At 39.6% G+C, this 25,194-nt stretch overlaps 2 protein-coding genes across 4 annotated transcripts; both read right to left on the reverse strand.

Moving 5' to 3' along the window:
- Positions 1–2,081: 2,081 nt before the first annotated feature.
- Positions 2,082–6,183, reverse strand: LOC147848233 (protein TORNADO 1-like). Its single transcript, XM_087338557.1, has 2 exons — positions 5,016–6,183; positions 2,082–4,917 (listed from the first exon to the last, which is right to left on the reverse strand). The coding sequence occupies exons 1-2, from the start codon at positions 6,166–6,168 to the stop codon at positions 2,276–2,278; spliced, it is 3,795 nt and encodes a 1,264-aa protein (XP_087194683.1). The 5' UTR covers positions 6,169–6,183; the 3' UTR covers positions 2,082–2,275.
- Positions 6,184–10,755: 4,572 nt separating this feature from the next.
- LOC147848234 (protein TORNADO 1-like) lies at positions 10,756–23,758 on the reverse strand. 3 transcript variants are annotated; one of them, XM_087338558.1, is made up of 2 exons: positions 23,597–23,758; positions 10,756–12,643 (listed from the first exon to the last, which is right to left on the reverse strand). In XM_087338558.1, exons 1-2 carry the CDS (start codon positions 23,756–23,758, stop codon positions 11,354–11,356), a joined length of 1,452 nt encoding a protein of 483 aa, XP_087194684.1. In that variant the 3' UTR covers positions 10,756–11,353. The 3 variants fall into 3 exon arrangements, with proteins under 3 accessions (XP_087194684.1, XP_087194685.1, XP_087194686.1); XM_087338559.1 differs by having other exon boundaries at positions 10,756–12,176; positions 23,136–23,758; XM_087338560.1 differs by lacking the exon at positions 23,597–23,758 and adding an exon at positions 13,801–13,925 and having other exon boundaries at positions 10,756–13,610.
- Positions 23,759–25,194: the final 1,436 nt, after the last annotated feature.

Below are 25,194 nucleotides of genomic sequence, written 5' to 3' on the forward strand. Positions count from 1 at the left end.
AGCATAGTGAAGGGGACAACACGCAAACGAACGCGCCGGTCGTGCGGAACAACGAATCACCTGCGGACATCACGTCGGCTCCGGTTCAGGGCAAACGAACAGAACCAAACATCCTGGACATTTTGGACGACGAATAGGAGGTGGGGTTCAACGTGCCACGACATTGTCCCACAGGCGTGCTAGGTGTTGTCCACCGGAATTGTAACTGCCAGATAGAACGCATGAAGAATAGAATATTGTATTAGAAGCGTTAAAGTAATGTTGTAACGGTTCACGCAAGCAACATAACCGATCAAAAGCCCCGTGTATATAAAGGGCTGAAAACCAATGTATAGAGCTAGCGTATTGTATAGAGCTCCGTTTTAATATAGTGTTGTCTTCTCTTATATTATTCTTTGTTGTGTAAGTATCTATTGTTCTAATGTTTCCTTGTCAAATACTGTGTATCAGTGAGCGTAGGGTAAGAGCGTGTGCGTAACTACGCACAGGTGAGGTTTGGTTGTAGCTGTCTCCCGTTTACACCCTCTGATACGTCCTACTGCGTAAATCTGTTACGATCCTCTTACTATGCAGATCTATTCCTTGTACCACGATTGCCTTGATATCTACCCCGAAGGACTGAGGGTAGGGTGTGTTCCCAACCGATTACACTACAAGTGGAGACCTTGATCAGTGGTCAGAAAAAAAACCACCAACTCGAGAGCGCTCGGGCTCAAGAAACCAAAGAACAAACCCTATCAAGCAAAACCCCTAACCCTAAACCTCCCAATCATGGCTAAAACCTAACAGAGAAACCCAAGATTAGGATTCAAAATCCCCCAAACTGGAACAAAGAAGAAGAGCCTCGTCTCCTCCTTTTATAGTTCAAGAAGGGAGGACGGTTAGAACGTTGGTCAAATCTTCCTTGCTTTTAGAGGAGATTTCTTGGCTTGTTTTCAAAAGTGATTGAAGAGGTACATTAAAACCCATTTACTTTCGCTACCCCACTACCCACTACGTCGTATGTCGTATGCATGTGCACTCATGTACATAACAAATTTATTTCTCACAAACTCCTTTATTTCTCTAGCACCCTTACATTTCCCTTATTCTCTTTTATTTCTATTTACAATTTCTTATGTGAATGTGCGAGTCGTTGCATGTCCCTGTTTTATATGCCTTATCCGATTTTCCCACTGTTGTTGTAAATCTTCATGACACCGTAACCGTCCTTAACCTTTTCACATTTAGGTCATCCTAACCAGCCACTCTACAAAACTTTCTTATGGAGAGAATGTGCCAATCATTCACCAAAGCATGCTCGTTGGTGATGATGCTCAAAGCTTCCCCCATACGTTTATAAATACCAACTGAAGTCCCAACTAAAAATCACGAGAGATATAAAAACCAACCATGTGAACCTTCATACAAGCATAGTAACATATTTCATGTATTGTTCCTAAAATGAAGCACAATAGGCACAACATAAAGCTAACTACGTCGATTTGTAAACAAGACTATTATTTTTAACTCTAAAAGACCAAGTAGGTTTAGTTGAGAAATATATGAAACTATGCAATAAAACTTCAGAAGTAAGCTTTGTAAACCAATGCGAGAATGTTTCTACCAAAATCCTCCTTAGTAGGATATTAATTTACTTTAGGTTAACGAGAGAGTGGAGTCCAATAAAGCAAGAGAGCTTGCAAGTGGAGCCACAGAGCTAATACCAAGTCCAATAGTTGTTGTCAAAATAGAAAAGAAAGATTAATATATGGAAGAGATTTATCTAGACTTGCTCGATTCCTTGCGTGTAGGCATGTTTGTCAAGTCCGATAGTTATCTCTCTTGCATGGGCTATACTATACATGAAAACGATACCTAACCTTGGGACATATAAGTAACTATAACGAGGGAATGTTAATATTCAATCGCAATCACAACAATTTTGTGCCACGTACACAACTTTTATGTTATACACCTAGTTTTGTTGATTTTTAAAGGAGCAAGTGTTAACGCCGAGATGCAACGTCATTTCTTTAACATTTAATGCAAGAAGATGGATAAACATTCTAGTTAAAAATTCAATAAGAAACATTTTTGAATGAAGAAAAGAAATATGTCATGTTCCATAAGAATATTTTGAAACTTCAAACATAAGCTTGGTTGGTCTCTATATAGAACACGAAAATTACTTTCAGTTGAGAAACTTGTTGGGTTTTCATGCCAATGAGAGAATGTCACTATCCAAACGCATGCATGCACGCACACGGAAAAAATAAAAACAAATACTTTGATTTTAATTGAGTGGGAATGGTCGTTTTCCTTCATAATGTGTCTTGCATAACCATGCAACTTGAGTACCTCCATCAACTTTATTATCATAGCGGGCACGCCTCAACCGAAACCTCTCATAGATGTTTTCGTCTGTTACACCTCCATTTTCTGCCAGTATGGATGCCAAACATTTTTGCCATTCCTTGAAGTGCTGCTTTGCATCAAATTCAGATTTCATAATACTCGATATAATAGAGTAACCTTTTGAAAGTTTTAGGTGGGGACTCCATTTAGGTAGCGAAAGCCCCGTTGAACTTAATATACCTACTCCAATAGCTTTAGTCAAAAGAAAAACGAAACAATTAATATAAGGAAGAGCTTTTTCTAGACTGTCTCGATGAGACTCTAACCAAGAGGTGAGGGTGATTCCATTTTGGTTTTCCACTTCATGTGGCCCGGTTGGATCCTCACAATATAAATGGAGTTCAACTATTGATATTCCTAACATTGAAGCCACAAATTTCTTTATATTCTTATCATCGATAGTTGTAAGGATGGGCACTTGAGGAAGTTGCTTCTCTGCCTCATTCTCCATAGCTAACCTCAATAACTTACATACAGATTTCTCAATGTTGGTTACAACATTTTTTCTCAAACATTGAAATTCTTGATGAAGTTCTCTCCTCATTTCATCCACTTTCCCTAAGACCTCACTATGATTGGTATCTAGCTTTTGACATAAAATTGAGATTACCTTTGCCATAACCTTGATAGATCGAACCTCAGCATCAGTTGCCTCCTCCAATATTTGATCCTCTAGATGTTGCAATAAACTATTTTCCAAGCTTTTGGTGGTCATATTTTGTTGGTATTGTTGTTCCGTAGATACATTGATTTCATCATTCTCAGCATACAAATATTCTGTCGTTTCCTTGAGCCATGCTTGACATGACATAAGAACTTCCCTGTAACTCTCGGAACCAAGGAGATCAAGGAAATTGTTTTGTAGTGGATGAGGCGTTTGCCTTGCCCATTTCCATTCATAAGATTCTGGCTCACCTTGTAAAAGCTTCCTTCTTAATTGTTCTTTTAAATAAATTATTTCCACACATTGATCTTCTCTATCTTGTGCTCTTGATGGATCATGTAAGGAGTCGGGTCGGATAACGCTCTCGATTAGCTTAACCCCTTGGATGCCAGTAGGTTGTGCACATATTGTAACCAAAGTGTTGATGACACACTTTAATTCGATATCAACTAATGTTGTCGACGTATGATGTTGACTATTGTTTGGATTATTAGCCCGAACCAATACATCTATCACATGCTCTGATTTTGCTTGGCAGAACACGACGATGATCTCCTTGTTCGGAAAGCAAATGGATATGAAATCTTTTCCTAACATGACATTAGCTTTATATTCCTCCTCGAGTGGTTGGAAGGCTTTGTTGAATAACACTTGAACCCTTGGAAACAATCCTGGTGTAAGGAAGGTGTGGTTCTTGTCTTCACACTCTAGCCTTCTACCCATATACACAAATGTATCATCATCTACATTATGCTTGTTAGAAGATCTCCATTGGAGTTGCTGCAAACGTGACCCATCTGGCAATAAGGTTGGGATAAAGATATGATCCACGTTGCTACTAGGGAGAAAAGGGTCTATGGTGACTCTGCAACATAGGTGCATTGCTTCCATCAAGTCCAAAAGTAAGGTGCCCTTCACTTTAGATCCAGCAACCGATTCCAAGCACTTCTCTAGGGAATTTCTAGGGGTGCATCCATTAGTAAATACAATGATACTCTTTGATGCTTTAGAGTTTGAGAAATTAATGAGGTTGCCCATGACCTGATTGCAGAACCAATTGGGATTGAGAATGATGTGGCTGAAACCGTTTATGTATATGATGTTACCGGACTGGTTCAAACATAGGGCGATTGCCTTCAATTTAGCATCCTTGTTAGGAAAATGGAATGAATAGCATATTTCGCAAAAATTCTCCCACGTGATGATTCCTTCATTTGTGTTCTTCGAATGCTTCGACAACCGTTTCTGTATCTCTGTGCAAATGTTGTACACCTCAATACCTTGGAGCATGTCTTTGGCGATGTCGAAGATGCGCTGTGCTACAGGTTTGACGGAATCCTTCTTTCTGGCATCCACATCAAAAGGAGGATTGAAAATGTCAATCACCCCTTTAAAATCTGATCGAAGTGAATCAATGAGAGGTGAGAAAGTGCTTGAGACACACACCGTTTGGTCCGCCCGTGTGAATACCACAATCACTCTGAGGGCAATGTTGGATTGTCTACTTTTGGAAGCAAGGAACCTGAGCCAGTACCTGAAGCTTGCTTCAAAGATCTTTTCATTTTTCACTGCTCCTTTCTTGCTACTTTTGCTGTTAATGGGACTCCAAACGAACATGAACATGGATGGGAGCTGATAAGAGCTGCTTCGTATGTCCGGGAACATGCAATCATGGAATGCGTGGAACTCTGATTGGCCTGCCATGTCCCACAGTGACAATCTAATTCCATCCTTTTTGAGGGTTCCGACCTCGATTCCCTGTGTTCGACCCTGCGTGGCAAACAGGGGGCTCATAAACTTATCTCTCTTACGTGTGCTATATATAGAACGCATGGTGGATAAAAGGGTGGTCTTCCCTGCAAAAATCAAATCATGCACTGCAAGTGTTAGTGGTTAACATTTATGAATGTAGCATGTCAACTGATTTCAATGTTTGAGAGAGAGTCTGCTTTGCCTGCGAATGGATCTCCGCAGATGAACAATCGCATGGAAGTGGCAGGTACTCGCATCGAATCCAATCTCAACAAGAAATTGCGCCGGTTGCTTTTCAGCTGGACCTCCACGGCCGGGTTCCTTCTACTTATATGAACGTTTCCAAATTGAAAGAAAGGAAGGCCGGAGCGAGAAAGTGCATCCACTACTGCAGCAGTAGATGATCTGCTTAAATCATCTTCGAACTCACCTAATTGAAGGCTGTATAATTGAGGAGGAGATGAATGGGAGGTGCTGCCAACTGTCTCCGCCCCTTTCTTTGGCAGAGCTAGGTGATCCATGAAATCCATTAGCTCTTCCTCTGTCATATCTTTGCTAGAACTGAATAGAGAGAGCTCTTGGAGTTGTGGCCAGTGGCGCAGGAAACCAGTGCTCCTTCTCCAGTCAATGGAGTGAAGGGAATTTATGTGCAGTCTGTGGAGAGAGGCTGCGAGGGGTGAATGTGAGGGATGAAGCTCCGCCAATTGCTCAACGTACTCGTGGGAAAATACATCGTGAAGGTGGAGGGTAGTGAGGGAGGTGAATTCGCGTAATACGTCTATGCACTCATCGCTAATCTCCATATACTGAAGAGAAAGATGGTTGAGGCGTTTGTTTTTCTTGAGGGCTCTCAAAAGAGCAGGAACATCTTTGGATGTACTTCTGTTGATGATGAGGCTGCTGGGGCCTGCATGACGATCTGCAGCGAGAGAGAGAGCCTCCACCCAACCCCTCTCCTCCTCTTCGCTGAGATCAATGTTGGTGAGATGGACAGCTCGTCCGGTGAGATTGGCGGCAGCCGTGAGGATGACCATCCGTTGTTTTTCCGTTACAGTGGCATCTCCTAAATTAAGCATCATGTCCCTGCTCCCCCATTCCCAACGTCCATGTTTTGACCCATAAAATCTTGAATAGAGATCTTCTTCCAATATGGTATGGACCAGGAAGAGGTTCTCAGCATTGGGAAGATTAATTAAGTCTAGATCATGAGTTACAGAGGTTGAGGTTGAGGTTGAGATTGAAGAGATGTTGTTGAGTAGAGCTGCTCGCGATTTCTCTACCGCTTCTCTGATCTCGTCATATTGCCACATCGTCTCGATGAATTTTTGAGGGGGTGAGAGCTGCTCCTCCTCCATGGGAGACGATGAATTGAAAAAGAAGAGAAGAGAAGAGAAGAGAATGGACGGATTTAATAAAACAAGGACGAATGTAGATAACTCTCTCTCTCTCTCTCTCTCTCTCTCTCTCTCTCTAATAGAAAGATGTGTGGACTGAGGTTTCTTTTTCCCTTTCCTTGTCCTCCATCCTATCCATGGAGTATGGAGTAGTTAATATAAGGGGGAGATTTCTGATGGTCTCGTGTTATGTTGGTTGATGTTTCTCAGCAATCAATGTCTTGTATGAATGTTTCGGACGGAGATTAATTAAAGTTTCTCCATCCTATCATATGTCGTAGGGACATGTTTTGTTAGTTAAAGTTTCTCCATCCTATCCGTCTAATTCTTTTTGGTAGGGATATGTTTTGTTTCATACCATATGCTGTGGTGGTGTTATGGTGGTGTGAGCATCATATTTGCCGGTGTTTGATATCCACATTATAATGTGGGATGTGTTTTAGTGGTTTATTTGGTGTTTATGAGGTATCATACGATGACTTGGTCATAGTATGTGGTGTTGCTATTAGACTTAGTAAAATCATTACCACATAATATCACGCTTTTTGTTGTGTATTTAGTTCAATATTACGAAGATTATATAAAACACACCCAACACTTTTTGTTGTCTCCCTTCCCTTCGCTTCTATCGATTTGGTTGATCCGAGAAAAAGTCCATGCAAATTAACATCCACTTTTGGGGCCTTCCAAAAAGTTGACCTTTTTAATGCACCAAGGTGGATGGAAGTGTGGTAAGTTGACCTCTTCATTAGCTCGTTTCATGAAACACGGCTGAAACTATATTTCAATGGTTCAAGCGACAAAACATATTCAATATGAGTAAGAAAAAGACGAATTTCATTGATTGATGCACATGCCATTTGCAATTCCTCTTAGCATCTTCGTCTAATAGCAAAAGTCTCGGCATATTATATGTCTTTTTAGTTTAGCGCCATGTTTCCTTTTACTTGCATGACTTTTTGGTTAGCCTCTAAAGAAATTTGGATAAGATGTTGGTCATCTCGTGGTCATCTATAAAAAAAAGGATTGTGTATGTAACTAGAGGATAGAAATGTAGACAGAACTAAGGTTATTTTAAAGTTGTAAAATTAGGCCCAATATTAACATATACCATTGTATTGTTGTGTAGTGAGCCAAGATTAGGAATAATTAATTAGTTAGTTGGAGTAACAACAAGAACATAATGTTTGTAACTAAAACTATATTAAATGGAAACTAAGGAATGGACCAGAGGTCAAACTTTGAGTAATCTAGTGTATGTTACATTGGTGGAGATAACGGGCTTTTGCCACGCCGACTGAGGAGGGTGTAGAGTACTCCAACCGACTTCTTGACGAGCACATAGAGCAGACTCTCCTTATCAAAAACCGATAATCACTCGGGTAACCGTCCACAGCACAAAGATCTCATACACCATGCAGCAACCAAAGGGGGACAACACTGTCAACAAAATCACAAAATCACAAGAATGCCCCTTGGTAGTATACAACTTCCTATCACAAAGTTCTGGTACTTTTTGCAAAATTAGGGATATTCTCATATATATCCAAATAATTTAGGGTATTTTGATTGTTTAGGCCCAAGTTATCTTGGATAAAGAGATTGCAACCCAATCAATAACATTGACATATTCATATAGCTTCAAGTCAGACTACAAAAGAATAGTAACAAAGGATGATTGCAACCTTCCTAGACGGGGATGCTCCTCCAAGATAAACCCCCAGCATGGTATGCTATGACTTAGAAGACCCGCCTTCACCATATACTTTTGATCTTTCAATCTATTACAATTTTCAATGTCGATGCATAAGTGTTTTACTTGATACATAGATTTTTGTTCAAACTTGACAACTACAATTAGTCTAGGCTTTTAAGAATAGGATACATAGAAGTTATGTAGTACTTACAAATGCCATAATCCATCATCAGTAGAGTAATAAATGTCAAGGCCACAACATCCCATAGAATCAGCCAAGTGATGGCTGAATAGAGAGTAGAGTGGCATAGATAGGCTACATACACCTCGTCATGGCCACAACATCCCATAGACTCGGCCAAGTGATGGCTCAATAGAGAGAAGAGTGGCATACTCAACATCATATGCAAAAGGGCCATGAGGTGAGCGTGTGTGATTAGGGCAAACACACTCGACCCAATGCACAACAATAATTAATATCGTAAGAGAAGGCTCAAGAGAGGGGAGCATAGGAGATACATCGCAATATACAAAAGGGCCATGAATTGAGCGTGTGCGATTAGTGCAAACACGCTCGGCCCGATGCACAATAATAATTAAAATTGTATCGTGGTAGAAAGAAGAAAGAAAAGAAAAGAAAATGTAATACAAATTTGATTCGACCAACAAGAACCCATCATAGAAAGAAGAGAGATCAAGAAAGAAGAATACCGGGTTTAGAGTGTTGTTTTGATCCTGAGAAGAGCATGACGAGCCTTATTAGATCCCCATCGCTCACACGCAAAAAATATCAAAACAACAAAAAAAATTGTTAGTAAAAGCTCTGATACCACTGTTAAGAGTCTATTACTAATCAATAGACCAAAGTAAAGTAAAAGAAGGAAAATAGATTGGATAGAAGAACATGTTCCACCCGAACACCCCCAAGCTATGATCTAGACATAGCCAACCTACCACCGACGTCCCATACCGCCCGATATTATGATGACTAATACCTTGGAAGAGATAAACACGATCGTCAAGACGAAAGCCTAGCCCGCACCACCGGTGTCTAAGGATCCTTGGCTCAACAAGGATGGAACAAAGTTCTTTCGTTATTTTTAACAATCAATGTCAGTTGCTTATTTTCATGGGGATCAGTAATGTGGGGAGTGTTACATTCTAGTTTGATGTTGTATGAGGCAAACGATGTTCAAGAGGTAATGGTGATACATAATAGAAGATTGATATTGGTCAGCCCCTTTCAACAACCTCGAAAGCAGGTGCAATCTGTCCAGATATGGAAAACAGTGACTACAATAACATTATGGGCATTATGGAAATGTCGATGCAACTAACGTTATGATGCGACATATCAGTGTCTCTTAGATGTCTTGTGTGAGATATGGGAGAACTTGCTAGCAGTAGTCTGCGGCCAGTATGACAACATGCAGGGTTCATCAGAGACTGTGAACAACAGAAAGAAGAAGCTCCTTCACTTATAGAGAAAGATACCCCTGTTTACAGAGTCAACTCAAGGGCCTCAATGGAACTATCAACTTCCATGGACCCTTTCTTGAATATCAGTGAAGCACGATAGAGTGCAACAATAAATTCCTAAACCTTTTACAAACCTCTAGCTTTGGTCTTAGGTTTACTGTATATCATTGTACATGAAAAATTGTAAGCTTTTGGGCACACAAACTTAAGTTGTAGCATTCACATGTTTTTTCTTAATACTACTAATGACGAAAATCTTTGAAGGAAAAAAAAAAAAAGATGATACAAAACACATCCCAACTACTTCTTGTTTACTCCATTCCTATGGCTTTTTGGGCTCCACTTAGTTGACATTTCTCATGAACTTGGTTGATCCTAGAAAAATCGATGCAAATTAACATCCACTTTTTGGGCCTTCCAAAAAGTTGATCTTTTAATGCATTAAGGTGGGTGGAAGATTGGTTACTGTTGATACTTCATTCGAGTGTTTATTAAAATGTGGTTGAAACTTGAAACTATATTTGAATGGTTCAAAAGACAAAAGAAATTCAATATGAGCGAGAAAAAGAAGAATTTAATTTATTGATGCACATGCTATTTGTAAATTGTAGCTCCTTTTACCATAGTCATCTTTTGTTAGTGTTGTGGGTTTACTTGAAATATAATTATTTGTGTTTTCAATTCATGACTTTTTTATTTTCCTTTAATGAAATTTGGATAAGATGTAAGTAGAGGATAGAAATGTAGAATGCAAAGTTGTAAAATGAGACCCAATATTAACATATATCCTAGTACAATGCCCATTAAAAAGACAGACATATATAAATTAGTGTGCAAAAAAGTTACAAATGGGTAGCAAAGAAAGCCTTTCAGTAATCCATTTGTGAAGTTTTTACATAAAATAAAATAAAACAAAAACATGAAGAAATTCATCAATCTATTTAGCCAAACACAAGAAGAAGGATATGGTTTTAGGTCTAGTAATTGACCCTAAAAGAAATGTAAGACTGAATATGTGTAGCCCCGATAATTCAGATAAATAGGTTTAAAATAAAAAAATATAGGAAGAAAACAAAACTCATCTTCTTGAAGAAGTAGATCCGGAAGAGGAGGAAGAAGAAACATGAGGATGATTCACATGAAGTCTTGAGGCGTTTGGACCCAAGTGTGTGCAAAGGTGTTGGGACCTGAGCAAAGGTGAACAACACAAAGGTCTCCATTGATGCTGTGAAATAGAGATGAAGATGAGATCATAGGAGGAAGAAGACGAAGCCATGAAATGATAGCAAAGACGAGTTCAAAGTTTAGCCATGGCCAACATACAACTCTAATAACATATTATTCCTAAAATAAAGTGCAACATGCCCAAGACAAAGCTAAATATATCGATTATTAAATCGAACAATTATTTTTAGGTCTAAAAGATCAAGTAGGTTTAGCTGAGAAATATATGAAAGTTTGCTGCAATAAAACTTCAAAAGTAGGCTTTGTAAACCAATAAGAGAATATTTCTACCTAAATCCTCCTTAGTAGGATATTAACTTACATTAGCTTAGCTAGAAGGGCATTTGTTTCTTCATGGTGTTTCTTGCATAACCAAGAAACTCGATTACCCCTATCCATTCTGGCACGCCAAAGATAAAACTTCTCAGCTATGTTTTGGTCTGTCGAACCTCCATTCTCCTCTAATATGAATGCCAAGCATTTTTGCCATTCTTTGAAAGACTCTAGTGTACTTGGACCTACATGAGATATTTTCAATGAGGTAGATCTATCAAATTTGGATTTAACAATACTTGACATCATAGGGTGCTCTTTCGCGAGTTTGAGGTTGGAAGTCCAATCGAGTATGAAAGAGCTAGCAAGTGGAGCTATAGAGTTAATACCAAATCTAATAGCTGTAGTCAAAACTGAAAAGAAAATATTAATATATGGAAGAGCTTTGTGTAGACGTTCTCGATGAGGCTCTGGCTAAGAGGTGACGATGATTCCAGGTTGGTTTTCCACTGGGTGTGGCAATGTTGCATGCTCACAATACAAATGGATTTGCACTGATAATGCTCCAAAGAGTGAAGTCACCAACCTTCCTACATTCTTGTTATGACTTTTGGTTGTAAGGATGACAACGCATGGGAGTTGCTTCTCGACCTCGTTATCCATAGCCAACGTCAATAGATTACCTATGGATTTTTCAACCTTGGCCATAACATCTTTCCTCATACATTCAAGTTCATGATGAATTACATCCATCTTCTCTAAGACCTCTTTATGCTTGGCATCTATCTCACCAATAACTATTGAGATTGCCTTTGCTATGACCTTGATATTTCTCACCTCAACATTTGTTGCCTCCTCCAATGTTTGATGATTTAGATGTCGCAACAAGCTATTTTCCAAGCTTGTGGTGGTCATATTTTCTTGTCTTTGTTGTTCCCTAGCTAAGTTGAATTCATCATTGTTGGAGTACAATAATGGATTTTTTACCTCTTGCTTGAGCCATGCTTTACTTGATGTGAGAGCTTCCTCATAATACTCAAAACCAAGGAGATCAATGAAATCATTTTTCAGATGACCATGCATTTTTTTTAAAGTCCGTTTCCAATTGTATGATCTCCATTCTAGATGTCCTCGTTCAAGTTTTTTTCTGAGTTGTTCCTTCAAATAAGTTATTTCCACACATTGATCTTCTCTATCTTGTGCCCGTGATGGATAACGTAAGCAGTCAGGCCGGATGACGCTCTCGATTAGCTTAACCCCTTGGATGCCAGTGGGTTCTGCACATATCGTAATCAAGGTGTTGATGACATGCTTTTCCACATAAGCTAAGGTTGTTGGCGTATGACGTGGTTGTTGAGTATTAGTTGGAAGATTAGCCCGAACCAGCACATCTATCACATGCTCTACGTTTGCTTTGCAAAACAAAATGATTATCTCCTTATCAGGAAAACAAATGTGTATGAAATCCTTGCCCACCTTGATGTCAACACTATCTTCCTCGACTGATTGGAAGGCATTGTTAAATAACACATGAATTCTTGGAAACAATCCTGGTGTAAGAAAGGTAAGATTTTGGTCTTCACACTGTAACCTTCTGCCCATGTACACAAAAGTACCATCATCACCATCTACATTACTTGTGCACGTTGATGAACTCCATTGGAGTTGCTCCAGACTTGACCCATCTATCAATAAGCCTGGGATAAAGATATGATCCACATTGCTACCGGGGACACCATGGTTACTAGTGACTTTGCAGCATAGGTGCATTGCTTCCATCAAGTCCACGAGTAATGAGCCCTTCCGGCAACTGATTCCAAGCACTCCTCTAGGGAATCTCTAGGGGTGCATCCATTGGTAAATACAATGGTACTCTTGGACGCTTTAGAGTTTGAGAAATCAATGAGACTTCCCATAACCTCATTGCAGAACCAATTGGGATTGAGAACGATGTGTCTGATTCCATTTATGTATATGATGTTACCGGACTCATTCAAGCATTGGGCGATTGCCTCCAATTTAACTTTCTCCCTGGAAAATTGGATGGGGCAAATTTCGCTAAACTTCTTCCATGTGATGATTCCTTCACTTGAGTTCTTCAAATGCTTGGACAACCGTTTGCTTACCTGTGTGCAGATGTTGTACACCTGAATACCTTGGAGCATGTCTTTGGCGTTGTAGAAGATATGCTCTGCTACAACTCTGACGGAATCCTTTTTTCTCGCATCCACGTGGCAAACAGGGTTCAGGATGTCAATCACCGCTTTGAAATCTGATCGAAGTGAATCAATCAGAGGTGAGAACGCACTTGCGAGAGACGCCATTTGGTCTGATCGTGTGAATACCACCATCATTCTGAGAGCAATGTTCGATTGACGGCTTTTGGAGGCAAGGAACCTGAGCCAGTACCTGAAGCTCGCTTCGAAGTTCGTCTCATTTTTCAGTGCTCCTTTCCTGCTATTGTCGCTGTCAATGGGACTCCAAACAAACAAGAACATGGATGGGAGCTGATAAGAGCTGGTTCCTACGTCCGGGAACATGCAATCGTGGAATGCGTGGAACTCTGATTGGCCTGCCATGTCCCACAATGACACTCTAATCCCCTCTCTTCCGATGGCTCCCACCTCAATTCCTCGTGTCCGACCCTGTTTTGCAAACAGGGCCCTCATAAACTTATCTCTAGGTCGTGTGCTATACATGGAACTCATGGTGGATGCAAGGGTAGTCTTTCCTGCACCAATCAAATAAGCAAATTATGCACTAGTGTTAGTATTTTTATCTGCCTCATGAATCGTCTATCTAGCGTGATGATTTCAAAATTTAAGAGAGAGAGAGAGAGAGAGAGAGAGAGAGAGAGAGAGAGAGAGAGAGAGTGTGTGTGTGTGTGTGTGTGTGTGTGTGTGTGGGTGTGGTTTGCCTACCTGCGAATGGATCTCCGCAGATGAACAATCTCATGGAAGTCGCAGGCACTCGCGTCGAATCCAATCCCAACATGAAATTGCGTTGGTTCCTCTGCAGCTGGGCTTCAATGGCAGGATTCATCTTATAAGGATGCTGAAAGAATGGCAGGCCGGAGCGAGAAAGTGCATCCACTACCACAGCAGTAGCAGATCGGCTTAAAGAAGTATTGCGATTCAATGAGTAGATTGAATCTATGGCAAGGCTGTATAATCTAGGAGGCGATGCAGGGGGTACTGCCAGCTGTCTCCGCCTCTTTCTGTGGCGGTGCTAGGTGCTCCATGAAATCTATTAGCTCCGCCTCTGTTATATCAACACCTTCTAAAGCGAGCTCTTTGAGGTGCGGCCAGTGGCGCAGGAAACATGTGCTCTTTTTCCATATGTACTGAATGTGGTCTTCGTTAAGGATCTGGTGTTATGGAAGTAGCTGGTATGGAGGAGGAAGAGGTTCTCAACCTCATGAGAGAGTTGGCAATGGTGATTTGAACTTGAGGTTGAGTAGAGCTCCTCTCGATTTCTTGCACGCTTCTCTGACCTCATTAGAATCCCAAACCCTGACGATGTATTTGTGAGGCCGTGGGAGCTTCTCCATGTGGCTGGACTGAATTACCAAAAGAAGTAAGAGTTAGGTGAAGTTTAAGTCTATATTTTTGTGTCTGCATTTCTCTGTAGCTCAAAAGGAATCGGTAAAGGCTCGGCTCAATGAGTTTGGTTTCCTTTTCTTGTACTCTGCCATAACTTAAGTTCATCCAATGTATAGGTAGGTGTATATGTATTGCGCGCAATCCCCATGGATGTAGTAGGACTTAATTTTATAGATGTAGTTTACAAGGGGAAGATTTGTGATCGTCTCACTTTATGTTTTGTAGGTTGTTCAACATATTAAGAAGTTAATGATGCAACATATGTTGGTTGATATTTCTCATCGAGTCGATGTTTTACATAAACTTTTCGGATCTTCTAAGACAATGTTTTTGCATTGCTCTAGACGAAGAGTAATTAAAGTTTCTCTGTAATATCCATCTACTTGTGGTATCATTCATTGTGTGGTAGGGATATGTTTTGTTTCATACCGTATCATGTGGTGGTGTGAATATGATATCTGGTGGTGCTTGGTATCAATGTTTTAACATGGGATGTGTTTTCGTTATTTCGTTGCTGTTTATGTGGTAACACTGAATGGTTGGTGATATTATATGGTGTCGATATTGCACTTGGTGATATTATGTGGTGCTAATATCAGCCTTGTTGTGGTATATGTAGTTCAACATTAAGAAGATGATACAAAACACATCCCAGCTACTTCTTGTTTTCTCCATTCCCTTGGCTTTTTTGGCATTTCTCATCAACTTGGTTAATCTGAGAAAAATCAATGCAAATTAACATCCACTTTTTGGACCATTCAAAAAGTTGATTTCTTAATGCAATAAAGTGTAGGGAAGAGTGGTTACTATCGATACTTCATTAGAGTGTTTATTGAAACGCTGTGGAAAGTATATTTGAATGGTTCAATAAAGAAAACAAATTTATTACAAGTGAGAAAAAGAAGAATTTCATTGATTGATAGAGTTACTTTTAGCACCGCCATCTTTTGTCAGTGTTGGGTTATTATGCCAAAAGTCTTGGATTATTATTCATTTTTTCAATTCATGACCATTTGATTTACCTCTAAGGAAATTTGGATAAGATTTTGGCCATCTAGTGGACCATGTATGAGAAAAGGATTGTGCATGTATGTAGAGGATAGAAATGTAGAAATGAAAGAGGTTTTTGTATCTGTAAAACTAGGTCCAATATAAACCTATATGGTTGTATAATGCCTCAGTACCAAAATTTTGCCTTTATACGAAAACATAACGTATATAAGTTGAGGAATGAATGTACAAGTTAAGGGTCATTTTTGGCTTTATACCAAAATTTGCCCTAAGGGCTTAAAATGACCAACCCTATGTATTCAACCAAGATTAGTGATCATTGTTCCTTTCTTTTACAACTCCACATTTACAGTAGTGTGCAATAAAGTTCCCAATGGGTAGCAAGGAGAGCCTTTCGTTGATTCATTTGTGAAATTTTTCTCACTAAAATTAAACAAAAACAGGAAGGAATTCATCGATTTTAAATGATATTATTTAACCAAACACGGGAAGAAAGGATATGGTTTAAGGTCAGTAATTGACCCTAAAAGAAAAATTAAGACTGATTATGTGTAGCCTCGGTAGTTCAGATAAATTGGTTGAAAATAAATAAATACAGGAGGAAAACAGAACTCGCCTTATTGAAGAAGCAGAAATAGAAGAGGAGGAAGAAGAAACAGGAGGACAATTCATGTGAAGTCTTGAGGTGTTGGAATAGAAAATAATAAAATAATAAAAACAAACAAATAATAATATATATATATATATATGGTGTCTCATCTAAGAGACACATGAAGAGGCATTGTGGCTCATCGGAAAGATACTGACATTGTTGGCAACTACTTGTTGCATCATTGTACACTTTGTTTCATTTGAATGGAATCTATACAAATCTGTTATATACTCTATTCCTATACTCCTACATGAGGCATTAGTACCCTGGTGTGTGCAATGTTGTTGGGACCTGAGCAGAGGTGAATGACAAAGAGGTCTCCATCCATGTAATGAAATAGAGATGAGAGGAGATGATAGAAGGAGGAAGAAGAAGAAGAAGCCATGAAATGATAGCAGACACGAGTCCAGAGTTTAGCCAGAGTTTAGCCATGGCCACAATGGACTTCCCTTGTGCAGCCCAAACAGCCATATAATCAGTCGCCCACCTCACCCTGAGTATACCACTATATACCCCCGTGTAGTTTCTTTTATCTCCCGATGCTCCTGCTCAACCTTGCGTTTTCTTTTTTTACCACGCATACCCCCTGTGTATTTTCTGTTATCTCTTCATGACCCTCCCTGCTTAACCCACCATGGACATGTCACGTACACACTCACGTCAGACGGTCACTTGCCACAAGGCACAAAGAGAGATGAGGAAGCAGGATGGTACATATTTACTAGGGATTTATGCGCAAGAAAGGAAAAAAGAAACAAGAGCTCTTTATTGGGATTCCAGAACCAGAACTTGCTTGTTGAATGTCGAAATAAATACATTTGAGTTTCTTCAGTTGCCCAAAATCCAGTTCTAATCCATGTAGATAGCGCATATATCTAAAAACTCAGACACATTTAGGTAAGGCATGGCTTTCCTGATGATAATGATTTTCTTTTTACACCTACACCGAGTAGTTCATTAGCTAAACCCACATGCGGTAATGCTGTAGTTACATCCAGATAAGATTGGATTGGATTTGAGTGAACCCTTCAAATCCAACTATACATATGCAAATCTTAGACCTCTTATATGTGTTCTTTTACTCTTGTGGATTGTGGATACCATCTCAATTTTGTGGATTAAATTTGTATGTTGTCTAATTGTGTCTTTGACTGTTGTATTACTATGGATGGTGGTGTATGTCTTTCAATATTAAGAGATTAAGTCACATTTCGTTGCCCTGACTCCAACAAGGATTCTTTACACACACTCAAACTTGCCATCCTATGTGTACTTGTGTCATTTTGTCCACATTTGAGATAAATAAATAGTTTCCCAAAATTTATTGTCAATATTTCCCAAACTTTTTCGTGGCTAGAGAAGGGCTTCAACTTGTGGAGGTTGTGGTCAAGGTAATGTAGTCGAGGTTGTGGATCCTTCAACTTGTGTAATCACTCAAATAACACATATAATTGCTCAAGTGGGGTTAGCAAGAGGCATTTGGGAAAATTAACAGAAACTAGAATGCACAGCATTTCAAAGGTTTTACCCCTTAATGTTATAGTTGTCATCGAGCATGCATTTATTTTTGAAGGGTCCTGGCCTCACCATCATCAAACTCTAGCCTTGGGACACTGACTTCCAGCATCAGCATGCAATGTAAGCTTTCTGTCATGGCCCCATTCATGAATGAATTCTTCTTTTTTAAACTACTCAAAAAAGCAACCGTCCATTCCCTCTTTAGAGTCCATTCGCTCTCAATTCCCCATGGCATTGCCATGTCTGAATGAGCATGCCAAGAAGCATCAAAGTTAGCCATGAATTTTCATCTGATTCGTGAATACCAAGACCCTGTTTTCTATAGGATTCATGGATACACATTAGGGCATGAGAACATGGCTGGAAAAAGGTTATGGAACATTTCATATACTGTTTATTGCATTTTGGTTTTAGGATTGGGGAGTAAAATAAACTCCGAACAGCCATGATGCATTTCTCAATACAATGAAAACCCTAAACGCCTAGTCTTTCCTGTAAGGATGCACATGTAATCCAAACCCTGTTTCCAATAGGTCAAATCATAATGCTTAACTCTACTTTATGGAGGATGCATGGATAAACATTAGAGCATGAGAACATAGCCAGGAAAAAGGTATGAAGAATCATATTTACTTTAGATTGCATTGTGGTTTAGGATTCCTGAGTACATTTTATGAAGGATGCAAGGATCCCTAAACTTTGTTTTACAAAGTTCAAAAGTGCCTAAACCATGTGTACCACAATATTCAAAACCTTATTTTCCATAAGATTCATGAACATTCCTGATGCATGTTTTTTCACAACGAAAACTCTTAACCCATGGTCTCTTTTGTGAAAGATGTGTAAATAAGCCATACCCTGCTTTCTATAAGACACACATGAGTCCCTTGTTTTCCATAGCACTCATGAATGCAAATGAGAACATAAATCAAGAAAAGCATCAGAATTAGTCTTCATAGGATTCATGATTAACAAATACGACAGAGTCACGCAGCATTGAAGACATCATCCAAAACAAGTATGATATATGTGTCACTAAATACTTCAAACCAGCTCAGAGAGACGATGAACGAAAACTAACTAATAGTTGTTGGACACTATGCCTTATTGGCTGAGAAAATTCATATTATTGAGAGCTGAAAATGGTCATAGATGGCTCATCTGAATGGACCTCACCACAGTAATGGTATGTATAAACTCATTCATTTCTTTTATAACCTTCTTCAACGTTTGCCTAAAGAGAAGTAGTTTTGTATTCTTTTCCTAAAGATCGAATAACTTAGAGCCTGCTTTGATGAAATATAACCAAAGTTTTGTTGCCCATGAAAACTACCCAAGTAGGAACCAATTCACAAAAACACTAATTCCGTTGAAACAACCCAAAAAGATAGTGTGGTGTGCATGTGTTCCTTTGTGCCACCCTTTTAGCTCACCCTTTTTAGATGCACGTACCTAAGTTGACCCACCCTTTTAGCACACCCTTTTTAGGATGTGTGTGCCCAAAATGACCCACCCTTTTAGCACACCCTTTTTAGCCAGGCCAACCCAAATGGGTTTCGTTGTATCAACTATAAATTGATTAAGAAGTAAGAAGCTAAGGAGACTGGTTTTGATCTCTTATGTGCATTTCACATATTGGTGGAGATGACAGGGTACTAGTCCCCCACATCCAAGCATCCGCCTCTTCCGCTTCGTAGGTAGCATCGCCCTCACCACCATCACCGACACTCTTGTTAGTCTCTTGTAGTAGTATCTCTTCTATTAGCACCGCCTTAGTTCACTAGTTAGGCCTCCCGATATCCACCGCTTCATCATCAACATCGCTTCATTGTCTCTATTTTTTAGTTTCTTTCGTGTTCGTGTTCGTGTTCTAGTTCCTGGTGAGGGTCGCATGGTCGCTCACGCTCGTTCGTGTTCGAGTTCTCGATGAGGGCCGCACATGGCCGCTCACTCCCGTTCGTGTTCCTATTCCCAGTGAGGGCCGCATGGTCGTTCACTCCCGTTTGTGTTCCAGTCTCCGGTGAGGACCGCACATGGCCGCTCACTCCAATTATTGTTCGTGTTCCAGATCCCAGTGAGGACCGACATGGTCGCTCATGCCCGTTTTTGTTCATGTTCCAGTTTCCGGTGAGGGCCACATGGTCACTCACTCGTTCGTGTTCCAATTCTCGATGAGGACAACATGGTTGCTCACGCCCGTTGGTGTTCGTGTTCCAACTCTCAGCAAGGACCATTCTAGTTCCCGGCAAGGACCACACATGGTCACTCATGCCCCTCAATCTCTTGTTTCTCGCAGGGGGGAAATGTGGTGTGCATGTGTTCCTTTGTGCCACCCTTTTAGCTCACCCTTTTTAGATGCACGTACCCAAGTTGACCCACCCTTTTAGCACACCCTTTTTAGGATGCGTGTGCCCAAAATGACCCACCCTTTTAGCACACCCTTTTTAGCTAGGCCAACCCAAATGGGTTTCGTTGTATCAACTATAAATTGATTAAGAAGTAAGAAGCTAAGGAGACTTGGTTTTGATCTCTTATGTGCATTTCACAATAGTTTAGTCAATTACCTATGAAAAAGAAGATTACTTAGAAATCATAGACCGAGCATTTCAAAGTTACTTACTCTACCAAGTTTTTGGCAATTGCATTGGTTAAAGGTGTTAGTAACCAATGTTACGCTTCTATCAGATCAGAAAGCATAATGATGGTTGACAATGTCGATACCAATAATCTCAAGATTATGGTGAGATTACACAAAATTCCCCAAACTCATCACCAGTAATACAAAAATCACTGCATTTCAATCTGCCCATAGCCAAATAAATATTTCAGATAATCTCGTAAGAAAAGTTTTCCAGAATTTAATGTGCACAAATTTACCTGGAATTTTGGCCTTGAGCTTTCATACCCAACAAAAACATACAACATTAGTTTTTTAACTATATTGCTGCGAAATAAGAAAATACCAATTCCATCGATGTAAGAATACCAGTGCACAATTATTTCCATATTCACTCATGATTCCATGTGATGCTCACTTATAATTTTGAAATGAGTCTTAAAAAATAAATCCAAATTCACAAAGGTCATAAGCTAAATCTTCATTGCATCAAATTAAGTTAATCTTCATTGCACTACTGCAAAATCATTTCACTTCTAGATTTACAAAATGGAACGCTCACTAACAAAATGGGTTGCCAAGTTCATATCCTGAAATTTAAGATCTAAATCTTTAATCCTATCTCTCATGTTTAGCATGTATATCTCCACAGCCACTAGTCAGAAAACTGGCATAAAAATCATATCACCACTATATTTTGGATGGCATCCAAAATCAGCATGTCTGCCACATTCAGTGAAAAAGTCAAACTACTTCCCACTCTCGAGACGTCGCATAATATGTGACAAGTGAAACAGGGATGGGAAGTAGAGGATAGAAAGGATTACGCTTCAATGCACCATATAGAACTTTTACAGCGCAACATGGAATCCATTTCTTTTTCCATTTCTTTTTAATGTTTCCACATGAGCACGTTTCTGAGGAGGTTTGGATAAAGTCGTTTCAGGATGCATTTTCTGTGTTGCTTCATCGTAATTAGGAGGTGGGGGTTGGTAGAGATGAGCTTGCTTGAATCCTCGCCACAACTTTAGGGCTCCCTAAATGGTAGATGCTATTGCTCTAATACTTCACTGAAAGAGAGAAAGAAAGATGTTACGACTGAGAAGAATGAAGAAATGTACGTCACTGAAAGAAAAGATAATAATTCAAATCGATTCTCGAACTAAACCTTCAAATCATGACATCAGGGAATCATTCCTTTGCTCTCATTTAGCTTTGCTGCGTGTCCTGTTAGCATTACCATGTACTTAGTTACCACTCTAGGTTTTGTTGATTTTGAAAGGAGTAAGTATTAACACAGAGATATAGAAACCAACCATACGATGATTAACACTGATGCATGCACAACACAATGTTAAGTACACATTGAATGCTAGAAGATGGTTTAACATTCATACTAGAAAGTCAACAAGAAACATTACTAAACTAAGAAAAGGAACATCTCATGTTCCATAACCATGTTTTGAAACTACAAAAATAAGCTTGATTGTTCTCTATTAAAAAACAAGACAATTATCTTTAGTAGCAAAAACCCAAATAGGTGTAGTCAAAGAATATATGGAAGTTTACAATAAATTTTGGATTCTGAGTTTTCAAACCAATGAGAGAATGTCACTATTCACACACACACACACACACACAAAGTACTTAAGAGTTTAATTTAGGGGGAAGGGTTGTTGTGCTTCATAATGTGTCTTGCATAACCATGCAACTTGAGTACCCCCATATTATCATAGATGGCACGCCTCAAACGAAACTTCAAATATATGTTTTCATCTATTGCTTAGCCATTTTCTGCCAATATGGATGCCAAACACTTTTGCCATTCCTTGAAGGACTACTTTGTATCAAATTCAGATTTCATAATCTTTGATAAAATAGAGTAGCCTTTTGAAAGTTTCAAGTGGGGAATCCAATCAAGTATCCAAGGAACCATGGAATTCATACCGAGTCTAATAGCCTTAGTCAAAACGAAAAAGAAACCATTAATATAGTGAAGAGCTTTGTCTAGACTATCTCGATGAGACTCTAACCAAGAGGTGAGGGTTATTCCAGGTTTGTTTTCCACTAGGGTGTGGCAATGTTGGATCCTCGCAATACAAATGGATTTGCACAGATGATAATCCTAACATTTAAGTCCCCAATTTCTTTATCTTCTTGCCATCAATGGTTGTAAGGATAACGACTTGAGGGAGTTGCTTCTCTACCTCATTCTTTGTAGCTAACCTCAATAGCTTACCTATAGATTTCTCAACATTGGTTATAACATCTTTCCTCAAACATTGAAATTCTTGATGAAATTCTCTCCTCATTTTATCCATCTTCCTTAAAACTTCTTTATGATTGGCATCTAGCGTCTGATATAAAATTGAGATTTCTTCTGCCATGATCTTGACAGATCGCATCTCAACATCAATTGCTTCGTCCAATATTCCATTCTTTCGATGTTGCAACGAGCTATTTTCCAAGCTTATGATGGTCATTCTTTGTTAGCTTTGTTGTTCCTTAAATATATTGATTTCATCATTCTCTAAGTACAATAAAGGATTTTCTACCTTTTCCTTGAGTGATGCTTTACATGACATGAGAACTTCCTTGTAATTCTCAGAACCGAGGAGATAAATGAAAGCATTTTGTAGAGGATGAGGGATTTGCCTAGCAAATTTCCATTCATAAGATTCTAGCTCACCCCGTAAAAGCATTCTTCTCAATTGCTCCTTCAAATAAGTTATTTTTACACATTGATATTTTCTGCCTTGTGGCCTTGATGGATAACGTAAGGAGTCAGGCTGGATGACGCTCCCAATTAGCTTAACCCCTTGGATGCCAATGGGTTGTGCACATATCGTGACCAAGGTATTGATGACATGCTTTAATTCCACATCAGCTAGGATTATCAGTTTATGACATTGTTGACTATTATTTAGATTATTAGCCCGAACCAACACATCTATCACATGCTCTGATTTTGTTTGGTAAAACACAACAATAATCTCCTTGTTTGGAAAACAAATTGATATAAAATCTTTTCCCAACATGACGTTAGCCTTATAATCCTCCTCGACTAATTGGAAAGCTTTGTTAAATAACACTTGAACCCGCAAAAACAATCCTGGTGTAATAAAGGTGTGATCCTTGTCTTCACACTCTAGCCTTCTACCCATATACACAAAACTAGCATCATCTACATTACTTGTGGCCGATAATCTCCATTGAAGTTTTTCTACGCCCCCATCTGTTAATAAGGTTGGGATAAAGAGACCATCCACATGGCTATTCGGGACACCATTGTTAATAATTGTGACTTTGCAACATAGGTGCATTGCTTCCATCAAGTCTACCGACAATGAGCCCTTGACTTTGGATTTGACAACAGATTCCAAGCACTCCTCTAGGGAAACTATAGGGGTGCATCCATCGTCAAGCGGAATTGTACTCTTGGATGCTTTAGAGTTAGAGAAATCAATGAGGCTTCCCATGACCTCATTCAGAACCAATTGGGATTGAGAACAATGTTTCTAATTCTATTCATGTATATGATGTTACCGGATTCATTCAAACATAGGGCGATTGCCTCCGATTTTGTTTTGTGGCTAGAAAATTGGGTAGGGCCTATTTCAGTGAACTTCTTCCTTGTGATGATTCCTTCTTTTGTATCCTTCAAATGCTTCGACAATAGTTTATTTACTTGTGTGCAAATGTTGTATCAATATATTGGAGCATGTCTTTTGCGATGTCGAAGATACGCCTTGCTACAGCTCTGACGGAATCCTTCTTTCTCACATCCACATGGAAAGGAGAGTCCAAAATGTCAATCACCTCTTTGAAATCTGATCAAAGTGAATCAAGTCGAGTTGAGAAAACCTGCGAGAGAGCTGCCATTTAGTCTTCTCGTGTGAATACCGCCATCACTTTAAGAGTAGTGTTGGATTGGCGCCTTTTGGAGGCGAGGAACTTGAGCTAGTACCTGAAGCTTGCTTCAAAGTCCGCCTCTTTTTTCACTGCTCCTTTCTTGTTACCTTTGCTGTCGATGGGACTCCAAACGAACATGAACATGGATGGGAGCTGATAAGAGCTGGTTCCGATGTCCGGGAACATGCAGTCGTGGAATGCATGGAACTCTTGTTGGCTTGCCATGTCCCACAATGACACTCTAATTCCCTCTCTTTCGATGGCTCCCACCTGTGTGGCAAACAGGGCCCTCATAAACTTATCTCTCTTACGTGTGCCATACATGGAACGCATGGTAGATATAAGTGTGGTCTTCCCTACACCAATCAAATCATGCACTGCAAGTGTTAGTGTTTAAGCTTTATGAATGTAGCATGTCAACTGATTTCAATGTCTGCCTACGAATGGATCTCCACAGATGAGCAATCGCATAGAAGTGGCAGGCACTCGCGTGGAATCCAATCCCAACAAGAAATTGCGCTGGTTCCTGTGCAGAGCTGCCCTTGATTAGTTGCGGTTTTGGTTGAGATTGGAGGGTCCGAGGTTGAGTAGAGTTGCCCTTGATTTCACGACGGCTTCTCTCACCTCCTCGTATTCCCAACGCGTCCACATGTATTTGTGAGGAGGTGGGAGGTGCTGCTCCATGGGGTCAGTGTATGAATAAGAAGAAAATGGGCAGAAAATTTAACAAAACGCGGACCAATGTGGAGTCCAGTTTACTTCAGCAAAAGGATAACTCATTATCTCTCTCTTTCTTTTTTTCGTAATTAGCCTACCCTAGTGGTAAGTCGATAACACTACAAGCATTGTGTTTATCTCTCTCTTTCTTTTTTTCGTAATTAGCCTACCCTAGTGGTAAGTCGATAACACTACAAGCACTGTGTGCTGGGTTCAAAACCCAATTTTCTCACCTCTCTATTATATACCATATATATCTCTATTTCACTAGATGCCATTGTGGAAT

Source organism: Azolla caroliniana, unplaced genomic scaffold (assembly GCF_043228905.1).
Source record: "Azolla caroliniana isolate FFs.n. ecotype wild unplaced genomic scaffold, voAzoCaro1.0.p SCAF_443, whole genome shotgun sequence".
Classification (NCBI taxonomy): domain Eukaryota; kingdom Viridiplantae; phylum Streptophyta; class Polypodiopsida; order Salviniales; family Salviniaceae; genus Azolla; species Azolla caroliniana.

Coding starts and splice junctions, on each gene's coding strand:
- LOC147848233 (XM_087338557.1), bottom strand. CDS start 6,168: ATGGAGGAGGAGCAGCTCTCACCCCCTCAAAAATTCATCGAGACGATG. Junction 4,918..5,015: donor CTGCGGAGATCCATTCGCAG/GCAAAGCAGACT, acceptor TGATTTTTGCAG/GGAAGACCACCCTTTTATCC.
- LOC147848234 (XM_087338558.1), bottom strand. CDS start 23,758: ATGGGAAGCCTCATTGATTTCTCTAACTCTAAAGCATCCAAGAGTACA. Junction 12,644..23,596: donor ACTTGATGGAAGCAATGCAC/CTATGTTGCAAA, acceptor GAAGCAATGCAC/CTATGCTGCAAAGTCACTAG.